Source organism: Carcharhinus amblyrhynchos, chromosome 14 (genome assembly GCF_965287045.1).
Source record: "Carcharhinus amblyrhynchos chromosome 14, sCarAmb.v2.hapA, whole genome shotgun sequence".
Classification (NCBI taxonomy): Eukaryota; Metazoa; Chordata; class Chondrichthyes; order Carcharhiniformes; family Carcharhinidae; genus Carcharhinus; species Carcharhinus amblyrhynchos.
The window spans coordinates 25,242,777-25,262,450 of record NC_137337.1 but is presented as its reverse complement, the minus strand read 5'-3'; the positions used below and the strand labels follow the sequence as shown (position 1 = coordinate 25,262,450).

Here is a 19,674-nt window from a genome sequence, read left to right as displayed (position 1 = left end):
GGAGGGAATTCTGGTTGGAAAACCAAGGATTCAACTACTTTGTCCATTCATGTTGAATCAAAATCAGGAATTGCAAACTCATTTCCACATCAGTGCTCTGAACATCAATAAATCACATAATATTATCAATTAGTTCCTTTTTATTAACTAATTCCCTTCCAGCCTTGGAGGGCATCAATATGGTATTAAAATATGCTTTGAACAAATAATGTAATGTGCAAAACTACTGTCTAACCATTAATATCTACAAGTATACTATAACATCATTTGACCTTCAGAGCCACTCCATCATCTACAAAGTTCAGTTTAGGAGTTTGAGGAAATGCCTATCATTTAACTGGATGGGTGCAGCTCATCTGGATTGAAACCATCTGACTGATTGCTGTCTCCCTCCAAGCCACGCACTAACCCAATTTGGACCTCTTTCTAATCACTTCATGTTTAATGAGTCTTGGAATTTGCTACCAAATAGCACGAGAGGAATATCACCAAAATCAACTACAGTACTTTAGGGGTAAATGGATCACTATTTACGACTAGGGGTGGCAATAAATAGTCTCGTCAGTTGCACCCAAATCCCAAAATTAACCAACATGAACAATGTCCACCATTTGTATTTCTGAATTCTATACATAAACGAAGTAAAATTGATGCTTGTGACCTTAACTACACTGCAGCACTGAGCAATGATTAAAAATCATTGTCCTACAGAAGATAAAATATCACTGGATATTTCAACAATATTATTTGGAAGCCTTTTTAAATGAACTTATTTTAGTAAGAATATGTACACAAGTTCTTGACAAGCCATAGGTGCATCTTACCTCCAGATTCTGCCCAAGACTTGAAGTGGCCCACTACAACTTCTTCAAGCTTTTGCAGTTTGGGGTGACTGTAGATGAATTGTTTTTGGTTTTCAGATCCTGAAGAAAATATTTTATGAAAGCATTTTGCTGATGCAATAAATACTGGCAAGGCATATAGGTAGAAGGTTGCAATATACAAAAGCACAAAAATATTCACAATGATGAATAACTAAGTTATGTCACAAATGAAGAAAATCTTCATAATTTAGTAGAACAACAAATTGAAGTAGTATTCCTTACGAATAAAAATGGTGACCCTCTACTGTTCCTTATTATATATTCTATATAATACTGTAGGTGAAGAGATACATAAAACCTATTTAATGTTTATATAGTTATGGTGGACAGTATAATACATTAGGATCAGATGAAGTCAGTACTACAATGCATGAAGCCATTCTCATGCTTCTAGTTGGGACTTGCACAAAATAATTTGGAAACATATTTTTGTGAGAATTAAGTGTTGAATTACATTCCCACTGCAGCACCAACCTGTTTCAGGAGTGATTAAGGCAGTTAAGAAATGTGTAGATTCACTAGTCTTTGGAACAACATTGTGTGTGTAGGTCATCAAGTACACCACTTCGGATATATTGAAAAACACTGCTCTAATACATCACAGTAGCTGCAACTACAGAGCAAAAGATGGTTCAAGGCATCCTTCCAATTTTCTGAAAAATCTGTAAGTCAGTCCATAACGTGTTGCTTTTGTTCTTTCTGCTTATGTAAAATGGCTACCAGCATTCAGGACATGGTGAATTCAGGTATTTCCATTTCACTTGATGTTGCATTTTATAAACTGAATGTTTAACACTTTCTGGCTAGGTTGATTCTATAATCTTCAAAATGCAACTACAGCTCCACTGAAATTAATGTGTACAATAGAAAAATCTTTGATAAGCAGCCAATCTATGTGGACTAACTGTTTTTGTTTTAAGTCCTTACCACTTCCAGTTCTTTCACTGTGGCCAAATAAATTCAACAGTGGACATAGGAACAGAAAGGCTAATCAGCCCCTCAAGCCTGTTTCCCCTTCATAGCTGATTTGTGCCTTAGCTTAATCCATCCACCTTGGTTTTAGATTTAGTTAACAAATTATATCAGTTTGTTTCGAGATTTTCAATTGACCTAGCTTTCAACAACTCTGAAGAAAAAAGTGTTCCAGCAACATCAGCACAAAAATGTTCTAGCATCTAAGATCGATCAACTTGAAGTCAAGATTATTTGAAGTGTGTTTTTAATTAACTTGGTCAATCTCATTATTTTGTTTTATTTGTCTTAAAAGAACGTTAGTTATCTGATATCCCCATTATAAATGATGCAATGCAAATGAAAGTTTTCTTCTTTCTCTGCTTCCCCTTGTGCAACAATCTGAATATTCCATCTAATGTCATTGTCCATGCTCCCTAGTGATGATGCAAGATATAACACTTTTCCCATACATTGAAAGAGACTCCTTATGATTCTATATGTTATTACAACAGAGTAGGTAAACACTGGAACAAAATATAGAGAAAGAGGTACAAGCTATGCAGGAGAACATTGACAATATTATGGTACCTATTTGGGAACTGAAGTGACTGCTTCCATTTGCGAACATGGTTTTCAGCTGCTCGTACATCTCCATGAACTCAGTGTTCCTGCAGAGCTCATTTCGTGCCCGTGTCATCCCTGCACAAAAGTATTAAATAACAATTTCTTTTTTCCAATTTCTGCCTTATTTCAGATGTATAACATGCTTAAGGAATACAAGTCTTTACCTTAGGAAAAATGGTAGGCCTCCATTTATAGTGTGTGCTAAACCTAGAATCTCAATTCAAGAGAGCTAATGTAAAAATATAAAATCAGAAAAAGCTAAATAGTTGGAAGATTTATAGTCTTGTGTTTTTCAGGAATTAGTAAAGTTCACAAACTTCAGGAATAAAACAAACGCATAGGATTGGCTCATCAGCTCACCAGTTTTATAACACCACATATTCAGCCCAGTCATGCACCCTATCAAACGTACTGAAAGTACCAAACACAAGTTCAGAATAATTCTGATTGCTAGTACAGAACTTGACTACTGTTGAAAAAAAAAGACATGCTGTCTAAAGCTTATTATCTAGCACTCATCAGGACAGATTTGCAGTTTGAGCATTATTTAGGCAAGATGAGACTGAACAGATTGGTAGTGGGGTTACTAATTTACTCCATGCCGATGATGCACAAATTTCTTTCATTTTTGATTTGATCTATTTGTGCCACCATATTGCCTCAATAGATGACCACACATAAACCATATATGCTTGAAACATGTCCACACTGTGAGCTCATTTAAGCAGTTTGGTAGCACAATTGATGATGCTGTCAACCTTTTAGTAAATCTCTCTCACTATGTATTTATTGAAAGCAAGAGTTTGTTCTTGCGCGTGGCTTTAATTTTGGTATGCCTTTGTCCCATGTCAAATGGAAAGAGATACTTCCTGAGTTCAAACTCCTCTACACCCAATTATCCCTTCACAAACCAACATCCAATGAAGATACTAAATCTTTGAAAGCGTGCCTAGTCAATCTAACATACACATACCGAATGGCTTAGCAGATTTCCAGCTGCATTCCACGGTATAAAAATTACTTTTATTATTATTCTATTATTAATCAAATTTTATTTAGTTGCATTACTGTGAAAACCAAATTAGGCCTGACTGAATAAGGTGTAACTTTTTATGGTGTTTCTAACAGCAACGTATGTGGGAGTGGGAGTTGACGTTCTCGCTTATTTCAACGATCATCAGTTCACCTGTTGTCAATAGTGCTAAACTGAAATTTCAAGATTTCTGCACTAATCAACAAATGGCCAACATCTTGAAGTCCTGGTAACTCTGAGTAGCAATGATGGTCAATGCAGCCGGTTTGCCATCAACCTCCCTCCCCCAGCAGCCAAGGTCTAGACTACTACTGACGCATCACCAACAGTAATTTCTAAGCTATGGTAAATGACAAGTCAAAGTGCAAGACCCAAATATTTCCAATTTGGAAACAATTTTCATCAAGCCTAAATGTCAAATCTATACATCCTTGTTACGGAACACTCTGCTAAATCAAACCTTCCTATTCACACTTTATACATCGCCAAAAGAGCCAATACAGCCTGTCCAGCCTTCCCTCATAACCAAAATGTGTCATTCTTGGCAACATTGTCTTGAATCTGCTCTGTATCCTCAAATACAATCACATCCTTTCTGTAATCTCGTGAACATATCTGTGAGCAACACCACAGGTCTGGTCTGTGAGCAACACCACAGAGTTCAATACAGTTCTAGCATACCCTCTCTGTTTTTATACTCTGTGTCTCAGCTTTTAAAGCATTGTGTGTGCCTTCTTAACTACTTTATCTACCAGTCCTGCTACCTTCTAGGATCCGTGGACATGCACACATATGCCTGTATTCCTCTGCACTTCTCTGACTTCTAGCACATATTGTGCTTTTCCTTGCCTCTTTGCCTTGGCCAAATGCATTCCCTCACATTTCTCCAGATTGAGTTGCCACTGTTCTGCCCATTTAACCAGTTCATTCCTGTAGTCTACAGCTTTCTTCCTCACTATCAACTACATAGCCAACCTTGTATCACCTACAAACTTCTTAATCATAAAGCACTAATCTATACCACATGGAGCAAGGGAATCCAGTATTGAGGTTTCCAGAATATCAGTGGAAACAGCCTTCCAGTCACAAAAATATCTGTCCATTACCCTCGTTTCCTACCTCTGAATCAATTCAACATGCCACTTTCACTTGGATCTCATGAGTTTTTTATTTTTTGACTAGTCTGGCCTTTATAGCGAGGGGGATAGAATATAAAAGTAGGGAGGTCTTGCTGCAACGGTACAGGGTACTGGTGAGGCCACAACTGGAGCACTGTGTGCAGTTTTGGTCGCCGCATTTGCGGAAGGATATATTGGCCTTGGAGGGAGTGCAGAGAAGGTTCTCTATGCTGATACCGGAGATGAGGGGGTTTGCCTATGAGGAGAGATTGAATAGACTGGGTCTGTACTCGTTGGAATTTAGAAGGCTGAGGGGGGATCTTATAGAGACATATAAGATAATGAAGGGGATGGATAGGGTAGAGGTAGAGAGATTCTTCCCACTTAGAGGATAGCAGAACCAGAGGGCACAGCCTCAAAATAAAGTGGGGGGGTGGGGGTGGGGGTGGGCAGTTTAGATCGGAGTTGAGGAGGAACTTCTTCACTCAAAGGGTGGTGAGTCTCTGGAATTCCCTGCCCCTTGAAGTGGTGGAGGCTACCTCGCTGAATATATTTAAGTCACAGGTAGATAGGTTTCTGATAGACAAGGGAATTAAGGGTTATGGGGAGAAAGCAGGAAAGTGGAACTGATCCACTTCAGATGAATGGCGAGGCAGGCTCGAAGGGCTAGATGGCCTGCCCCTGCTCCTATTTCTTACGTTCTTATGTAGTCTGCCAAACAGGACCTTGTCAATGGTCTTTTGAAAATCCATACAAATTATATCAAGTGAGCTTCCTTCACCGTCCCTCCATATTATTTCCTCAAAAAATTCAATCACATAGGGGAACGTTATTTCTGTCCAAAGTCCATGCCAATTGTCAACTGCATAGGAAATGCCATGGACATCTATTAAATAAGTTATCCATGCAGATAATAAGCAGTGTGTTATTTTGTCCATTTCACATATTACCTTTAGATCCATCCATAATGCCTTCCAGGTAGCTATACAAGGATCGCATTCCCATTTGTAACAGAAGTTCATATCCATGATAAAGGCTAATACAAAGAGCATAATCTCCTTCCACCATTCCTCGTTGAGCTCCCTGAAAAAATAATGAGTATGCGTTCAGAAGGGCAACAAGCTAATAGCACTTATTACCACTTTCCTCAGACTGCAGTGATTTTCACCATGAATATGCACTATAGATGCAGTTATGCTTTTATTACATGGGATAACATAACATATTTGGTCTTTTAAGTTTCTTCACATTCTGCCTCAGTGAACTTCATTTCTTTCCAGGTTTTCCCTTTAAATAACCATAACTCTGAAACAGCTTTACAAGCTCCATACAATTTTTAAAAAGTCTTTTTATAACATTTGATTTTGTTTGGAAATTGGCCTTTAAAATCATAACTATTAAAAGAACTTTTACTACACTCATGCAGGTAAAATATCAATCCGAATTTCATTTGCTCCTCCTTTGACTCAGGTTTGGTTTGTTTGAAGTGTTCTTCCATGACAGCAAAACATCCTGTTTAATGAGGTCCACCCTCAACAAATTCCATAATTCTGGTGCCATTTTAAGGGTTTTTGTTTGGAAAGTCAACTGGGCGGATTGGTAGTTACTTTTAAAACAGATGTCTATCATTGTGGGAACAAGTAACAGGTTGAGACAGTAGATCCTGAATCATTGGGTTGGATTGTGTGCAGCCTGCTGAAGCCGACAGGAATGTAGGCAGACACAGAATGGAGTTAGGAGGCTGCACTCGCACAATGCTCCCCTGCTCCTTATGGGATTAACACTGTTCCCAAAGTCTGAGAAAAGTCCCTTGTCCCAAATCAACCACTAGTGCAGTATAACTCTTCGAGGTAATTTCAGCAAACAGTTACCACCCACAAGTTAATGTTAAGTTTAGGAAGTCTTTTTTCGGTTCAGCATAGTGCTTTTTAAATGAGGATGTCAAACAGCCATTTGGAGCATAGAATTCTATGTTCTGAGACCGTCCGGCTTTCCATCCAGTCATAGCTATGACTGCACATCAGCTATTGTCTTTGCCTGAACCTCAGAAACTAACCAGCTACTAATATACCATATTTCCCTTTTGATCTCCTATCTAAACAACTTGCCTTGAACCAGTCTTTTAATGCAAGTGTGAATTGTGTTCTTTTCTCTCCACTTTGAACTCATCTGTTCTACAGTTTCTACACTAAAATTCTACAATCCATTGTTCCCTACGTTATTTAACACTCATTTCCCTGCTAGGTTCATCCGCATATCAGAAACTGTCCAAACAGTTGCAGTCTTTCTCAGTTTCCCTTTTATCCAACACATTATTTTATCCAAAATTTCTTTAATCTTCATCCACTTTGGTAGCAAAAACAGGCGGGGGGGGGGGGGGGGGGCAGATTACTATCTGAACGGCCATACATTGAGACCAGGGTGTCCTCATACACCAGTCACTGAAGGTAAGCATGCGAGTGCAGCAGGCAGTAAAAGGCAAATGGTATGCTGGCAAGAGGATTCAAATGCAGGAGCAGGGATGTCTTGATGTAATTATACAAGGTCTTGGTGAGGTCACACCTGGAGTATTGTGTGCAGTTTTGGTCTCCTTATCTGACAAAAGCTGTTCTTGTTCTGGAGGGAATGCAACGAATGTTTGCCAGACTGATTCCTGCAATAGCAGCACTGACATAGGAAAGACAGGTTGTGTTGGTTAGGATTCTACTCACTGAAGAATAAGGAGGAATCTCATAGAAACCTATAAAATTCTGACAGGACTAGACAGGTAAGTGCAAGAAGGATGTTTCCGGTGGTGCAGATGTCCAGAACCAGGGGTCACAGTCTGAGGATACAGGATAGATTAGAGATGAGGAGAAATTTCTTCACCCAAAGAGTGGTCAACCTGTGAAATTCATTTCCACAAAATTAGTTGAGGCTAAAACATTGTACGTCCTGAAAAAATTTGTTCATGGGATGTGGGTTTTGCAATTGCTTAACCAAATTGCCCTCAAGAAGGTTGTAGTGAGTGGTCTCCTTGAACCACTACAATCCTTGTGGTGTAAGTACGTTCACAATGATTACCATTTTGTAATTGTACAGCAAAGGATCAATTATACCTGATCAATTAGTGATGCCGTCACCATGGATTCAATTCCCATGCTGGCTGAGGTTATTCATGACGGCCCTGCCTTCTCAACATTGCCCCTCATCCCAGGTATGGTGACCCTCAGGTTAAATTACCACAGTTAAAGCCTATGCTCATCTGGGACTATGGCAACTTTACCTTTAACTTTATACCTGCCGAATGTTATAACATGTTAAGATGATAAAAAGTGGCTACTTACCATAATGTTTGTTGGAGGATTTTTTCTAAATTGTTCTCGCGAAAGAACAATTTGGTACTTGGTCAAATTTGCTACATCTTTACGAATTAGGGCTCCAGCCTTGAGTAGACGTCTTGTAAATGTTTCCAAAGTCTAAAATGAAAAGTAGAGAATGACATTTTAGTTGAAAACATTTTTAAAATTTGTACCAATTGTTAAATTTGGCAAAGCATTATCCGTTGTCATAAATACAAATATTTCTGAATGAGTTGGTGCTCATTCCACTCAGATTGTGACATTCACACCGTTACTGTGGAAAATATGATGCTGAACAGTTTTTTGAATTGCAACAAGTCATTGGAGAGTTTGAAACCAACATTTTCAATTGACTCAGCAAGCAACTTGGCCTTCCCTGACATAACCTACCAAAAACCTTGCTTATTCACATTGGCCTGTCAAAACCAACACCGTTAAAACTTCTTATTTGCAGGGCCAGCGCATCCACCAGGCAATCGTCACTGTTTGGAATGGAATGGGAGGAGAGATGACTGCCAGCTCTAGGAAGTGAGCAGAAAGCCAGTCAGATTGGCGTTGATGAGAAAATAGCACATTTGTCTTCACTTTCCTGTAGAGTAGGTTATTTATACTGAAAGGAAGAGAATTGTGTCCATTACTCCAGCTGTGCTTTCTCTTCAGCAATTGTGGGAATATTTCACCTTAAATCACTATTTTAACCGCCTTTTAAAATGAGTTACAGCCTGACCAGGCCACCTCATGTGGTCATTACATACTAACTTACCCACTATCCTTTAAAACATAAGAACATAAGAAACAGGAGCAGGAGTATGCCATCTAGCCCTTCGAGCCTGCCCCGCCATTCAGTAAGATCATGGCTGATCTGTCGTGTCTCAGTTCCACATTCCCGCCCTCTCCCCATAACCCTTAATCCCCTTGCCTATCAAAAACCTATCGACCCGCGTCTTAAATATATTTAGCGAGGCAGCCTCCAACACTTCAACGGGCAGAGAATTCCAGAGATTCACCACCCTTTGAGTGAAGAAGTTCCTCCTCAACTCCATTCTAAACCACCCCCCCTTTATCTTGAGGCTGTGCCCCCTAGTCCTACTGTCCTTTCTGAGCGGGATGAGCCTCTCCACCTCTATCCTATCCATCCCATTCATCATCTTATATGTCTCAATGAGATCTCCCCTCATTCTTCCAAGCTCTAACGAGTACAAGCCTAGTTTATTCAGCCTCTCCTCATAGCTCAACCCCCTCAACTCCGGTATCAGCCTAATAAACCTCCTCTGCACTCCCTCCAAGGCCAAAATATCCTTGCGTAAGTGCGGCGACCAAAACTGCACACAGTACTCCAGCTGCGGCCTCACCAGTGCCCTGTACAGTTGCAGCAAGACCTCCCTACTTTTATATTCAATCTCCCTCGCTATGAAGGCCAGCATCCCATTTGCCTTCCTGACCACCTGCTGCACCTGCAGGCTGGGTTTTTGCGACTCATGCACAAGGACCCCGAGGTCCCTCTGCACCGTTGCATGCTGCAGTTTTTCACCATGTAAGTAATAGTCCTTCCTACCAAAGTGGACAACTTCACACTTGCCAACATTAAATTCCATTTGCCAGTTCCTGGCCCATTCGCCCAGCCTATCTAGATCCTTCTGCAGACTTTCCACACCCTCCATTGCAAAAACCCAGCTTGCAGGTGCAGCAGGTGGTCAGGAAGGCAAATGGGATGCTGGCCTTCATAGCGAGGGGGATTGAATATAAAAGTAGGGAGGTCTTGCTGCGGCTGTATAGGGCATTGGTGAGGCCACAGCTGGAGTACTGTGTGCAGTTTTGGGCGCCGTACTTACGCAAGGATATTTTGGCCTTGGAGGGAGTGCAGAGGAGGTTTACTAGGCTGATGCCGGAGTTGAGGGGGTTGAGCTATGAGGAGAGGCTGAATAAATTAAGCTTATACTCGTTAGAGTTTAGAAGAATGAGGGGAGATCTCATTGAGATGTATAAGATGATGAATGGGATGGATAGGATAGAGGTGGAGAGACTCTTCCCGCTCAGAAAGGACAGTAGGACTAGGGGGCACAGCCTCAAGATAAAGGGGGGGCGGTTTAGAACGGGGTTGAGGAAGAACTTCTTCACTCAAAAGGGTGGTGAATCTCTGGAATTCTCTGCCCGTTGAAGTGGTGGAGGCTACCTCGCTAAATATTTTTAAGATGTGGGTTGATGGGTTTTTGATAAGAGAGGGGATTAAGGGTTATGGGGAGAGGGCAGGAATGTGGAACTGAGCCACGACAGATCAGATCAGCCATGATCTTATTGAATGGCGGGGCAGGCTCGAGGGCTGGATGGCCTACTCCTGCTCCTATTTCTTTTTCTGGGTTTTCTGGGTTCAGCAAATTTCGACACCATACACTCGGTTCCCTCCTCCAGATCATCTATATAAATGGTAAATAGCTGAGGCCCCAGCACCAACCCCTGGGGCACTACACTAGTCACCAACTGCCAATCCGAATAGCACCCATTGACCCCCACTCTCTGCCTCCTATTTGACAGCCAATTCCCTATCCACGCTAACACCCTACCCCCAACTCCATGCCCCCTGACCTTCTGTAATAACCTCTTGTGTGGCACCTTATCAAACGCCTTCTGAAAATCAAGAAACACCACATCCACCGGCTCTCCTCTATCCACCGCCCTAGACACATCCTCATAGAACACCAATAAATTCGTCAGACACGACTTCCCCTTAACAAAACTGTGCTGCGTCTGCTCTATCAAACAATTCTCCTCAAGATGCCTTGCTATTTTCTCCTTGATCACGGATTCTAACATTTTACCTACAACAGGCCGGTTAGTTTAACGTCTATAATTCCCTGCCTTTTGCCTGGCACCCTTCTTAAACAACGGCGTAACATTAGCCGTTTTCCAATCTTCTGGCACTTCCCCAGAATCCAGCAATGTTTGGAATATAATCACCAAGGCATCCACTATCACCTCCGCCATTTCTTTCAGAACCCTTGGATGCATTCCATCCGGTCCTGGGGACTTGTCCACAATCAGTCCCTCCAGTCTTTCGAGCACTGCCTCTCTAGTAACAATAATGTCATTCAGGCCCTCCACTCCTACCATCTTTCCATCGCTAACACCCGGCAAATTATTCACGTCTTCCTCCGTGAAGACCGAAACAAAAAAGTTATTCAAGGCCTCAGCCATTTCCCCATCCCCTACCACTAAGTCCCCCTCTCATCCTTTAAGGGTCCAACGTTCACCCTAGTCAGCCTCTTTCTTTTTATATATTTATAAAAGCTCTTACTATCCTTTTTTATATTAAGCACTAGCCCAGCTTCATAGTTTATCCTACCCTTCTTTATCAACTTCTTTGTCATTCTTTGTTGATATTTAAACCTCTCCCAATCCTCTTCTCGCCCACTACTCTTAGCTACTCTAAACGCATCCGCTTTCAATTTAACACTTTCCTTTACCTCCTTCGTTATCCTCGGCTGATTATCTCTCCTCCTACGATCCTTTTTAACCATCGGAATAAATTTCTGCTGAGCACCAAGAAAGATCTCCTTAAAGATCCTCCACTGTTCCTCAGCAGACCTACCTTCCAATGCACTCCCCCAATCAACATTCGCCAATTCCTCTCTCATCCTATTGTACTCCCCTCTGTTCAAACAAAGGACACATGTCCAGGAACCCACTTTCTCCTCCTCCATCTGCATCAGAAACTCCACCATACAATGATCACTCTTCCCAAGAGGATCCTTCACCACAAGGTCCCTTATTCTACCTGCCTCATTACATAGCACCAGATCCAAGATAGCTCACTCCCTCGTCGGCTCCAATACACACCGTTCAAGGAAACTATCCCGGCAGCATTCCAAGAACTCTTCCTCAAGCCCACCGCGTCCAACATGGGTCGACCAATCAATATGTAGATTGAAATCCCCCATAATTATCACCGTTCCATTCCTGCACGCCGCATTTATTTGCGCGTTAATTGGGTGAGAATCATGGTATCTTTTAGTTACAAATCAACATGCTATTGAAAAGCAATTTATGTAATGCAGAATGCAAACAGCACTCTGATAAAGAAAGATTAAAACTAAAATGAAAGCAAAAAGACTGCAGGTGCTAGAAATCTGAAATGCTGGATCAACCAAGCAGGCCTGGCATATTCCGTGAAGAGAAACAAAGTTAACATTTTGGATCTAATGATTCACCCCACAGAATATTAAACCTATTGCGAATTGGCTTTGTCTCTCTTGCTAAATTCAGTGAAGCATTATTTCTGCTCCAAAATGCAGTAGGGTGAGAAGAGATGGGACAAATGAGCATAATGCAGGCCAATGCAACAGCAATTTGTAACACATACAATGCAAACGTAACATGTACAGAAATTAAATGCAAGTGTTTTGGACAAGAAATCAAAATCTATCAATTGAATATTTTTAAAATTATGTTAAAGATAGCTTTACAATTTCAAGTGGTTAGATATCTTAGTCCAGTGATGATGGAACTTGGCAAATCTGATGCAACATTAGAGATCTCCTATTAATGGCAATAAACACTCTGCCATAATCTAGTTTAACCACTACATTAAAATTTATGGTCTGGGTAGCTGCCAGTATATATTCATTTGCTGGACAACGATGTGGCGAGACATTTTTCTTTGTGGATAATCTAGCTTTAAGATTCTTTGTTATCACAATTTCTGCACCAACAATCTAATTAGAAGGAGAGGGCTGCACAGTAGCAGAATGGTTAGCACTACTGCTTCACAACGCCTGGGACCCAGGTTCAATTCCCGGCTTGGGTCAATGACTACATGGAGTTTGCACATTCTCCTCATGTCTGCATGGGTTTCCTCTGGGTGCTCCGGTCTCCTCCCACATTCTGACGGACATGCTGGTTAGGTGCATTGACCCAAACAAGCGCTGGACTGCGGTGACTAGGGGAATTTCACAGTAACTTCACTGCAATGTTAATGTAAGCCTTACTTGTGACTAATAAATAAAATTTTAAAAAAAGTACTTTGGAAGATACAAATATTTCAGGTTTTTTTTTATAAACTTGAGGCTTCCACTAAAATAATTTTTGATTTCCCCATTTGATTTTTTTGGTTCTATGTAATCACAAAAGGGTTTGGAAATCCTGGCACAATGTTGTATTAATGCAATTAGTATGTAAACATGAGAAGGAGAAACAGCCAGGATTCTTTAACAGGAGTAAGGCAAACAGTATTGTTTGCATTTGAAACCACAAAATCAATAGCTTTGAATTACAATTCATTACAGTCAAAGAAATCGATTTTTAGGGTTGCAAATATTTTGAAATCGCAGTAAACGGACAGATAACGTTCTGCATGGTGAAGCTGCAGAAAAGAAAAATCACAAATTAATGTATTGGGATTGTTTCAGATATTATAGATGTAATAGTCATTTGCAAATTTAATATCAACTACTGGGACACCTTGGGGATCAATACATTTAGCAATATGATTGCATTAGTGCTATAAAAGGAAAAGAAAATGATGTGAGGGAAATCATATTGGAGTAATTAAAGCTGCGCAAGGATATTTTGGCCCTGGAGGGAGTGCAGAGGAGGTTTACTAGGCTGATACCGGAGTTGAGGGGATTGAGCTATGAGGAGAGGCTGAATAAACTAGGCTTGTACTCGTTAGAGTTTAGAAGAATGAGGGGAGATCTCATTGAGACGTATAAGATGATGAATGGGATGGATAGGATAGAGGTGGAGAGACTCTTCCCGCTCAAAAAAGACAGTAGGACTAGGGGGCACAGCCTCAAGATAAAGGGGAGGCGGTTTAGAACGGAGTTGAGGAGGAACTTCTTCACTCAAAGGGTGGTGAATCTCTGGAATTCTCTGCCCGTTGAAGTGGTGGAGGCTGCCTCGCTAAATATTTTTAAGAAGCGGGTTGATGGGTTCTTGATAAGAGAGGGGATTAAGGGTTATGGGGAGAGGGCGGGAAAGTGGAACTGAGCCACAACAGATCAGCCATGATCTTATTGAATGGCGGGGCAGGCTCAAAGGGCTAGATGGCCTACTCCTGCTCCTATTTCTTATGTTCTTATGTTCTTATGTCTCAAGACACTGATTTAAACTAACCAGGCATTTTTTCTTATGACATCAGCTGTAATACAACATGCTCGAAGGTAATACACTTGTTTGTCAATTTGCATATTTAAACATCCCACGAATTGTAGAATGCAAATCTCACTATTTGCCTAGTACATCAATATCTCACCCAAAGTCCAAATTTCTAGTATTTAAGTCATCATGAAATATGAACGCAAAATACTCTCAAGCATTTGGAGCAACAGGTGAAGCTAATCCATTCGCAACACAAGTTGTATCCACCACTAACAGGATGCTGCCATCAGCAAAAAAAATGTGTTCTGTCTATCACTCAAATGAGTAATGTGGCATATGGATTTTAGTAGTGGTGTAATGCTAGATATGTAGGCTGCACGTTCCATAGACTGGCAGATCGAATCAAACAGCTGCTATTCACAACAGAAAAGGTACAGATTGTACCCCACTAGCCTGTGCTTGCAAAGCTCAACATTAGATGTGATTCTGCAATTGGACAACATTTGCAAAATGAACATCAGTGAACTAAGAATTACTCCAACAACCAATTTAAGATTGGCAGTTGGGCTCCCAGTGTGGCAAATTTGCATGTACTGAAAGCTACATATATTAATAAACAGGGCCCTGTTCTTTGCAGATAAACAATATGTACAGATACTATATCTATTTCAGCTTAACAAAATAAGTGACAGCTATTATTGACTCATTCCTCAGGAAAACATCATGACTAATCAGGGTCAAGCTGCCTACTTAAATTTCAAACAATGCTTGGCGGTTAACTTACAGTCAACACCAACTTATGTATTCCCCATGACAGTGCCTCTACCAGAGTCCACTTGCAAACTAATCAACACTCTCCACATGGAGTATAAATTATGTTGGTATTTTTAAGTGTCCTGATGAGTGCAAGATGAAAAGCTTTTTGATATGTTTTTTTCAGCAACACTAAAGATTTTTTGTTTAACTGAGTAATGGGGAATGGGTGATGCCAGATAATCAAAAATGATGGTTCCACAAGAGTGCAGTGAATAGAGCCAAATGAACATGTAGCAACAGAACAGTGGGAGGCTAAGCAAGAGCAGCCACAGATAACAACTACCCATTAGTAAATAATTTTTGAAAGGAATGTGCGCGCATGGGCATGAGTGGCAAGCTGAAGGTTCACCCAGGGCAGAAAATATCCTGCTTCTATGAAGTTATGACCACATTCCTCATTTACTGCTACATGCACAGCTTTTGTCTTTTGACAGAATGTCGTGGAGTCATAAAGGTTTACAGCATGGAAACAGGCCCTTCAACCCAAGTTGTCCATGCTGCTTTTTTTTAAACCCGAGCTAATCCCAGTTGCCCACATTTGGCCCATATCCCTCTCTGCCTATCTTACCCATGTAACTGTCTTAAATGCTTTTTAAAAGACAAAATTGCACCCGTCTCTAATACCACCTCCAGCAGCTTGTTCCAGACACTTACCACCCTCCGTGAAAAAATTGTTCCTCTGGACACTTTTGTATCTCTCCCCTCTCACCTTAAACCTATGCCCTCTAGTTTTAGACTCCCCTGCCTTTGGGAAAAGATATGACTATCTAGCCGATCTGTGCCCCGCATTTTTTTAATGAATTTCTATAACGTCACCCCTCAGCCCTCTACACTCCAAAGGAAAAAGTCCCAGTCTATCCAGCCTCTCCTTTTAACTCAAACCATCCAAGTCCCAGTAGTATCCTAGTAAATCTTTTCTGCACTCTTTCTAGTTTAATAATATCCTTTCTTTAATAGTGCACGTTGTTGATTTATCAGTTTTGAATCAGATTTCTGCCACCATTCCAGTACTATTTTCAAATTATCCACGAAATTCACTTTGTAACTATCTGGTCTTCTTAATTGTCCAGAATCAAATTAATTATCTGAGGTTTCTTAAAATATTATTGTGACAATTACAATTGCAGCTTTATAAATCAGTACTTGGTTAAGATTAGTATGAACCAATACACTCATCAAAAGAAAAAGCTTATATTCACAAGGTTCATCTCACAACTCAAAAAAAAGGGAATATAAATTGTTTGCCAATATGCATTTGTTTGTAAAAATTAAAGATGTAAATGAATGGTTGGCAATGTAGTTTAAAAAACAACATGATAAATTTATAAATTATTCAGGATTCTTTCAAAACAAAATGGCATGATATGGGAGATTTGGGTTTCACAAGAAACAAATTTTGCAGAGACCGTGAAGATACAATCAAAAACTACACTGCTGGGGCTACAGGTTAAGCAAGTCTCAGATGATTCTGATCATAAAGATAGAAAATAGTCATCATGTGGGCATGGACTCAAATTTCAAAGCAACATGCATACATACATGAACTAGACCATGAAAACTACAAGAGTAAAAATAAAAGTTTACCCTAAAAATTTAAGTATCCATATGTAAGAAGCATTGGAACTAATATGACAGAACTGAAATGTTGTTGCAACAACCAGAACAATAACAAAGAGCAGAAATAGAGCTAACACCATCACAGAATCCCTACAGTGCAGAAGGCAGCCATTTGGCCTATCGACAACAATCCCACCCACGCCCTAGCCCTGTAACCACATTTACCCTGTTTATCCCCTGACACTAAGCATGGCCAATCAACCTAACCTGCACATCTTTGGAATGTGGGAGGAAACTGGAGCACCTGGAGGAAACCTATGCTTACCCGAGAAGAACATGCGAATTCCACACAGTGACCCCGATGCGGGAATTGAACCCCAGGTCCCTGGCACTGTGAGGCAGCTGTGCTAAAAAATGTGCTGCCCATGAAAAGGGAAAAAAAAATGATCAGGCCAGATTTTAAAGTCAGCAGTGAATCAAGGCTGCCCGTGGTTGCACTTGAAGGCAGTCTCGTGGAGAGATCTAGTGATCCTTATGGCAAGGATTTTACGTCTCTCAACGTGCAGTGAATTGCAGCACTTTCAACAATGGGATTTCCAGTGTGGACCTGCAATGATGTCAAACTCGCCAATCTAAAAGAATCTTCACAAACATCCAATTAGGAAATGAAAAGCACCAAAACCAAATCTTAATAAAAGATTCAGACATACACACACACACACACACACACACACACACACACACACACACACACACACACACACACACACACACACACAGAGTGAAGGTAAAAGTTGAGTCCAAGGAAAAGTTGGTTGAAAAAAATCAAGTACAGTAGAATTTCAATGAGTTGATTCCCAGGGGATCCATCTCCAAATCAGTATTAAGTGGAGTTTTGTAATTGCCAAAAGGGCCCCATTCTGACGTGAATGTATCTCTGTGTAACCCAAAATGCCTACAAACACAGTCTATGTCAAAAACAACAGATTCAAATGTCAATTCAAAACATAATTAAGCAGCAAATGTGTGAAAGCCTTTATTCAGCTTGTTCACATCTTAGAATGACATGGCCTTGCTAGGGTTTTACATTGAAAAAGGTCAAGAGTTAGCTAGCTGTGGAAAGGCTCTGCAATTGTTTTCTGTTTAGCACGCTTCCAGGTGTACACGCAACACAGTCCATCATGTCATCAATACAGCCACGCACTTTGTTTTTTTTTCCCCCCATGCTGCAGTGCAAAATGCCAGCTCACCCCATCAGTCTCTGCTAGGCGGAGAGACTGGAGAGCAGTCGGATGGGCATTCAACGGACACTCTGGGTCATCAGCCTCCTTCGGCTCCTCGTGTGTACTGCATCTATGATTACATCATGGCAGTTACATCATGTATCATATGGTATTATCCACTTGATCGCAAGTTTCCATGGTGGCTTCTAATGAATTTTTCAGCCTTCCACATCCAAAAGTAAAGAGCCTCATCATAGGGGTTATGTGGCCTCACCAAGCTCCTCTGCATTCTCATCATCTTGAGCAGTTGTAATGTGTTTGAACCTAGCATGGTGGAAGCAGTTAGCAATTGTGGCTCCTTCATCATCAACATAACTTTCAGTAATGTTGGATTGTACTCCTGCTTTTTATCATTGGCCTATAACTTTTGATCTGATGTATTGTCACATGTATTAACATACAGTAAAAAGTATTGTTTCTTGCGCACTATACAAAGAAAGCATACTGTTCATAGGGAAGGAGACGAGAGAATGCAGATTGTAGTGTTACTGTCATAGCTAGAGTGTAGAGAAAGTTCAACTTAATGCAAGGTAAGTCCATTCAAAAGTCTGACAGTAGCTGGAAGAAACTGTTCGAGTCGGTTGGTACACGACCTCAGACTTTTGCACCTTTATCTTGTACTTATATAACCTCTAGTAGTTGGATTGTACTCTTGCTTTTTAAATCACAGGCCTTGACAACCCAAATCATGTCAGCAGAGCCTTTCAATGTTGAGATAGGCAGCAGTTTTTATCTTTCTTGCTGCAGAGGATGCCTGTTGTCAAACTGTTTCATGGTGCTTGCCTTCTGTTTCGTAATGAAAAATTGCCCACTCCACACCAGCTTTCCACTTGCTATATCAGCCTCACCACCTCTCTGATCAGTAATGCTTTTTCTCATAGATCCTTTCAGAAGGTCTCAATATCTAACGATGGCCATGATTTCATGCTTGTGTGGTCTAACTCTGCTCCAATTGGTCAGCGCAGTCATATGATAAAATTTACACAAATTTGGTTAATGCAGAGTGACCAGTGCTGAATTGCAGTTTACCACAGGCACCATTCTATCGGAATTTCTATTCTGTAAGAAGTCTGACAACACCAGGTTTAAGTCCAACCGATTTATTTGATAGTAAATTCGCAAGCTACCATCAAGCTGATAGTAAACTCGCAGCTTCGTCTGACGATTCGCCTGACGAAGGGGCAAACCCCAAAAGCTTGTGAGTTTGCTATCAAATAAATTGGTTGGACTTAAACCTGGTGTTGTCAGACTTCTTACTGTGTTTACCCCAGTCCAACGCCGGCATCTCCATGTCAATTTCTATTCTACCAGCCAAAATGGTTGATAACTTTGACATAGTCATGTCATCCGAATTTGACTGATTGCGACTTCACTGTAGTCAATCTTAACCATGACACTTCACAGACATAAAATTATTTTTTCAGAGCCAGATATCGTTCAGCAATTGCCATTATCCAGGCCACTATTAAAAACCCAGTTACATCCAAATGAATAAGGCTTAACATTTAATATTAGAATAGCAATAGTAAAGCAGAATGGTGAAAAGTTTCACCTCATCAACCAAACTTAGTAATTGCTGGCTGAAGGTGGTGGCGGTGGGCGGGGGGCGCACAGCAGAGCCTGTGCCAAAACCGTAGTAGCAGACTGCAACTTCATGATTCCCATATCATCAGTGCTTGAGAATCCTAAAGTTGTGGTCAGTTTCAGCAAACACCAAATGTTCAAAAAAAAAAACACTGCAAAAATCTGGGCCTTATGTCACAGTTAATAGATTTAATCCAACTACAAGATACTTAAAATATAGACTTTGGTTGTAATTTTGACCACTGGAACAATCAAAATAAGCATTACTCAGGTATGTGCAACTAGAATTTAATCAGTGCAACAGCCAAACTTAATCATTTTCAGAAGTCCAACAATTTAGAAATCATTGCTCAGTCTTAAGTGACCTACTTGTTGCATTTTTAAATA

At 40.6% G+C, this 19,674-nt stretch overlaps 1 protein-coding gene across 3 annotated transcripts in view; it reads right to left on the bottom strand.

Moving 5' to 3' along the window:
* The window catches only part of fancm (FA complementation group M), a 118,764-nt gene that overhangs the window by 56,731 nt on the left and 42,359 nt on the right, over positions 1–19,674 (bottom strand). For all 3 annotated transcript variants that reach the window (XR_013888548.1, XM_080202466.1, XM_080202467.1), the window contains exons 5-8: positions 7,940–8,071; positions 5,564–5,696; positions 2,427–2,537; positions 825–923 (exon numbers count right to left, since the gene is read on the bottom strand). Coding sequence is in view for 2 of the 3 variants with exons in the window: in XM_080202466.1 (XP_080058592.1) it covers positions 825–923; positions 2,427–2,537; positions 5,564–5,696; positions 7,940–8,071 (475 nt within the window). In the remaining variant the exon portion in view is untranslated. The remainder of the gene's footprint in view (positions 1–824; positions 924–2,426; positions 2,538–5,563; positions 5,697–7,939; positions 8,072–19,674) is intronic.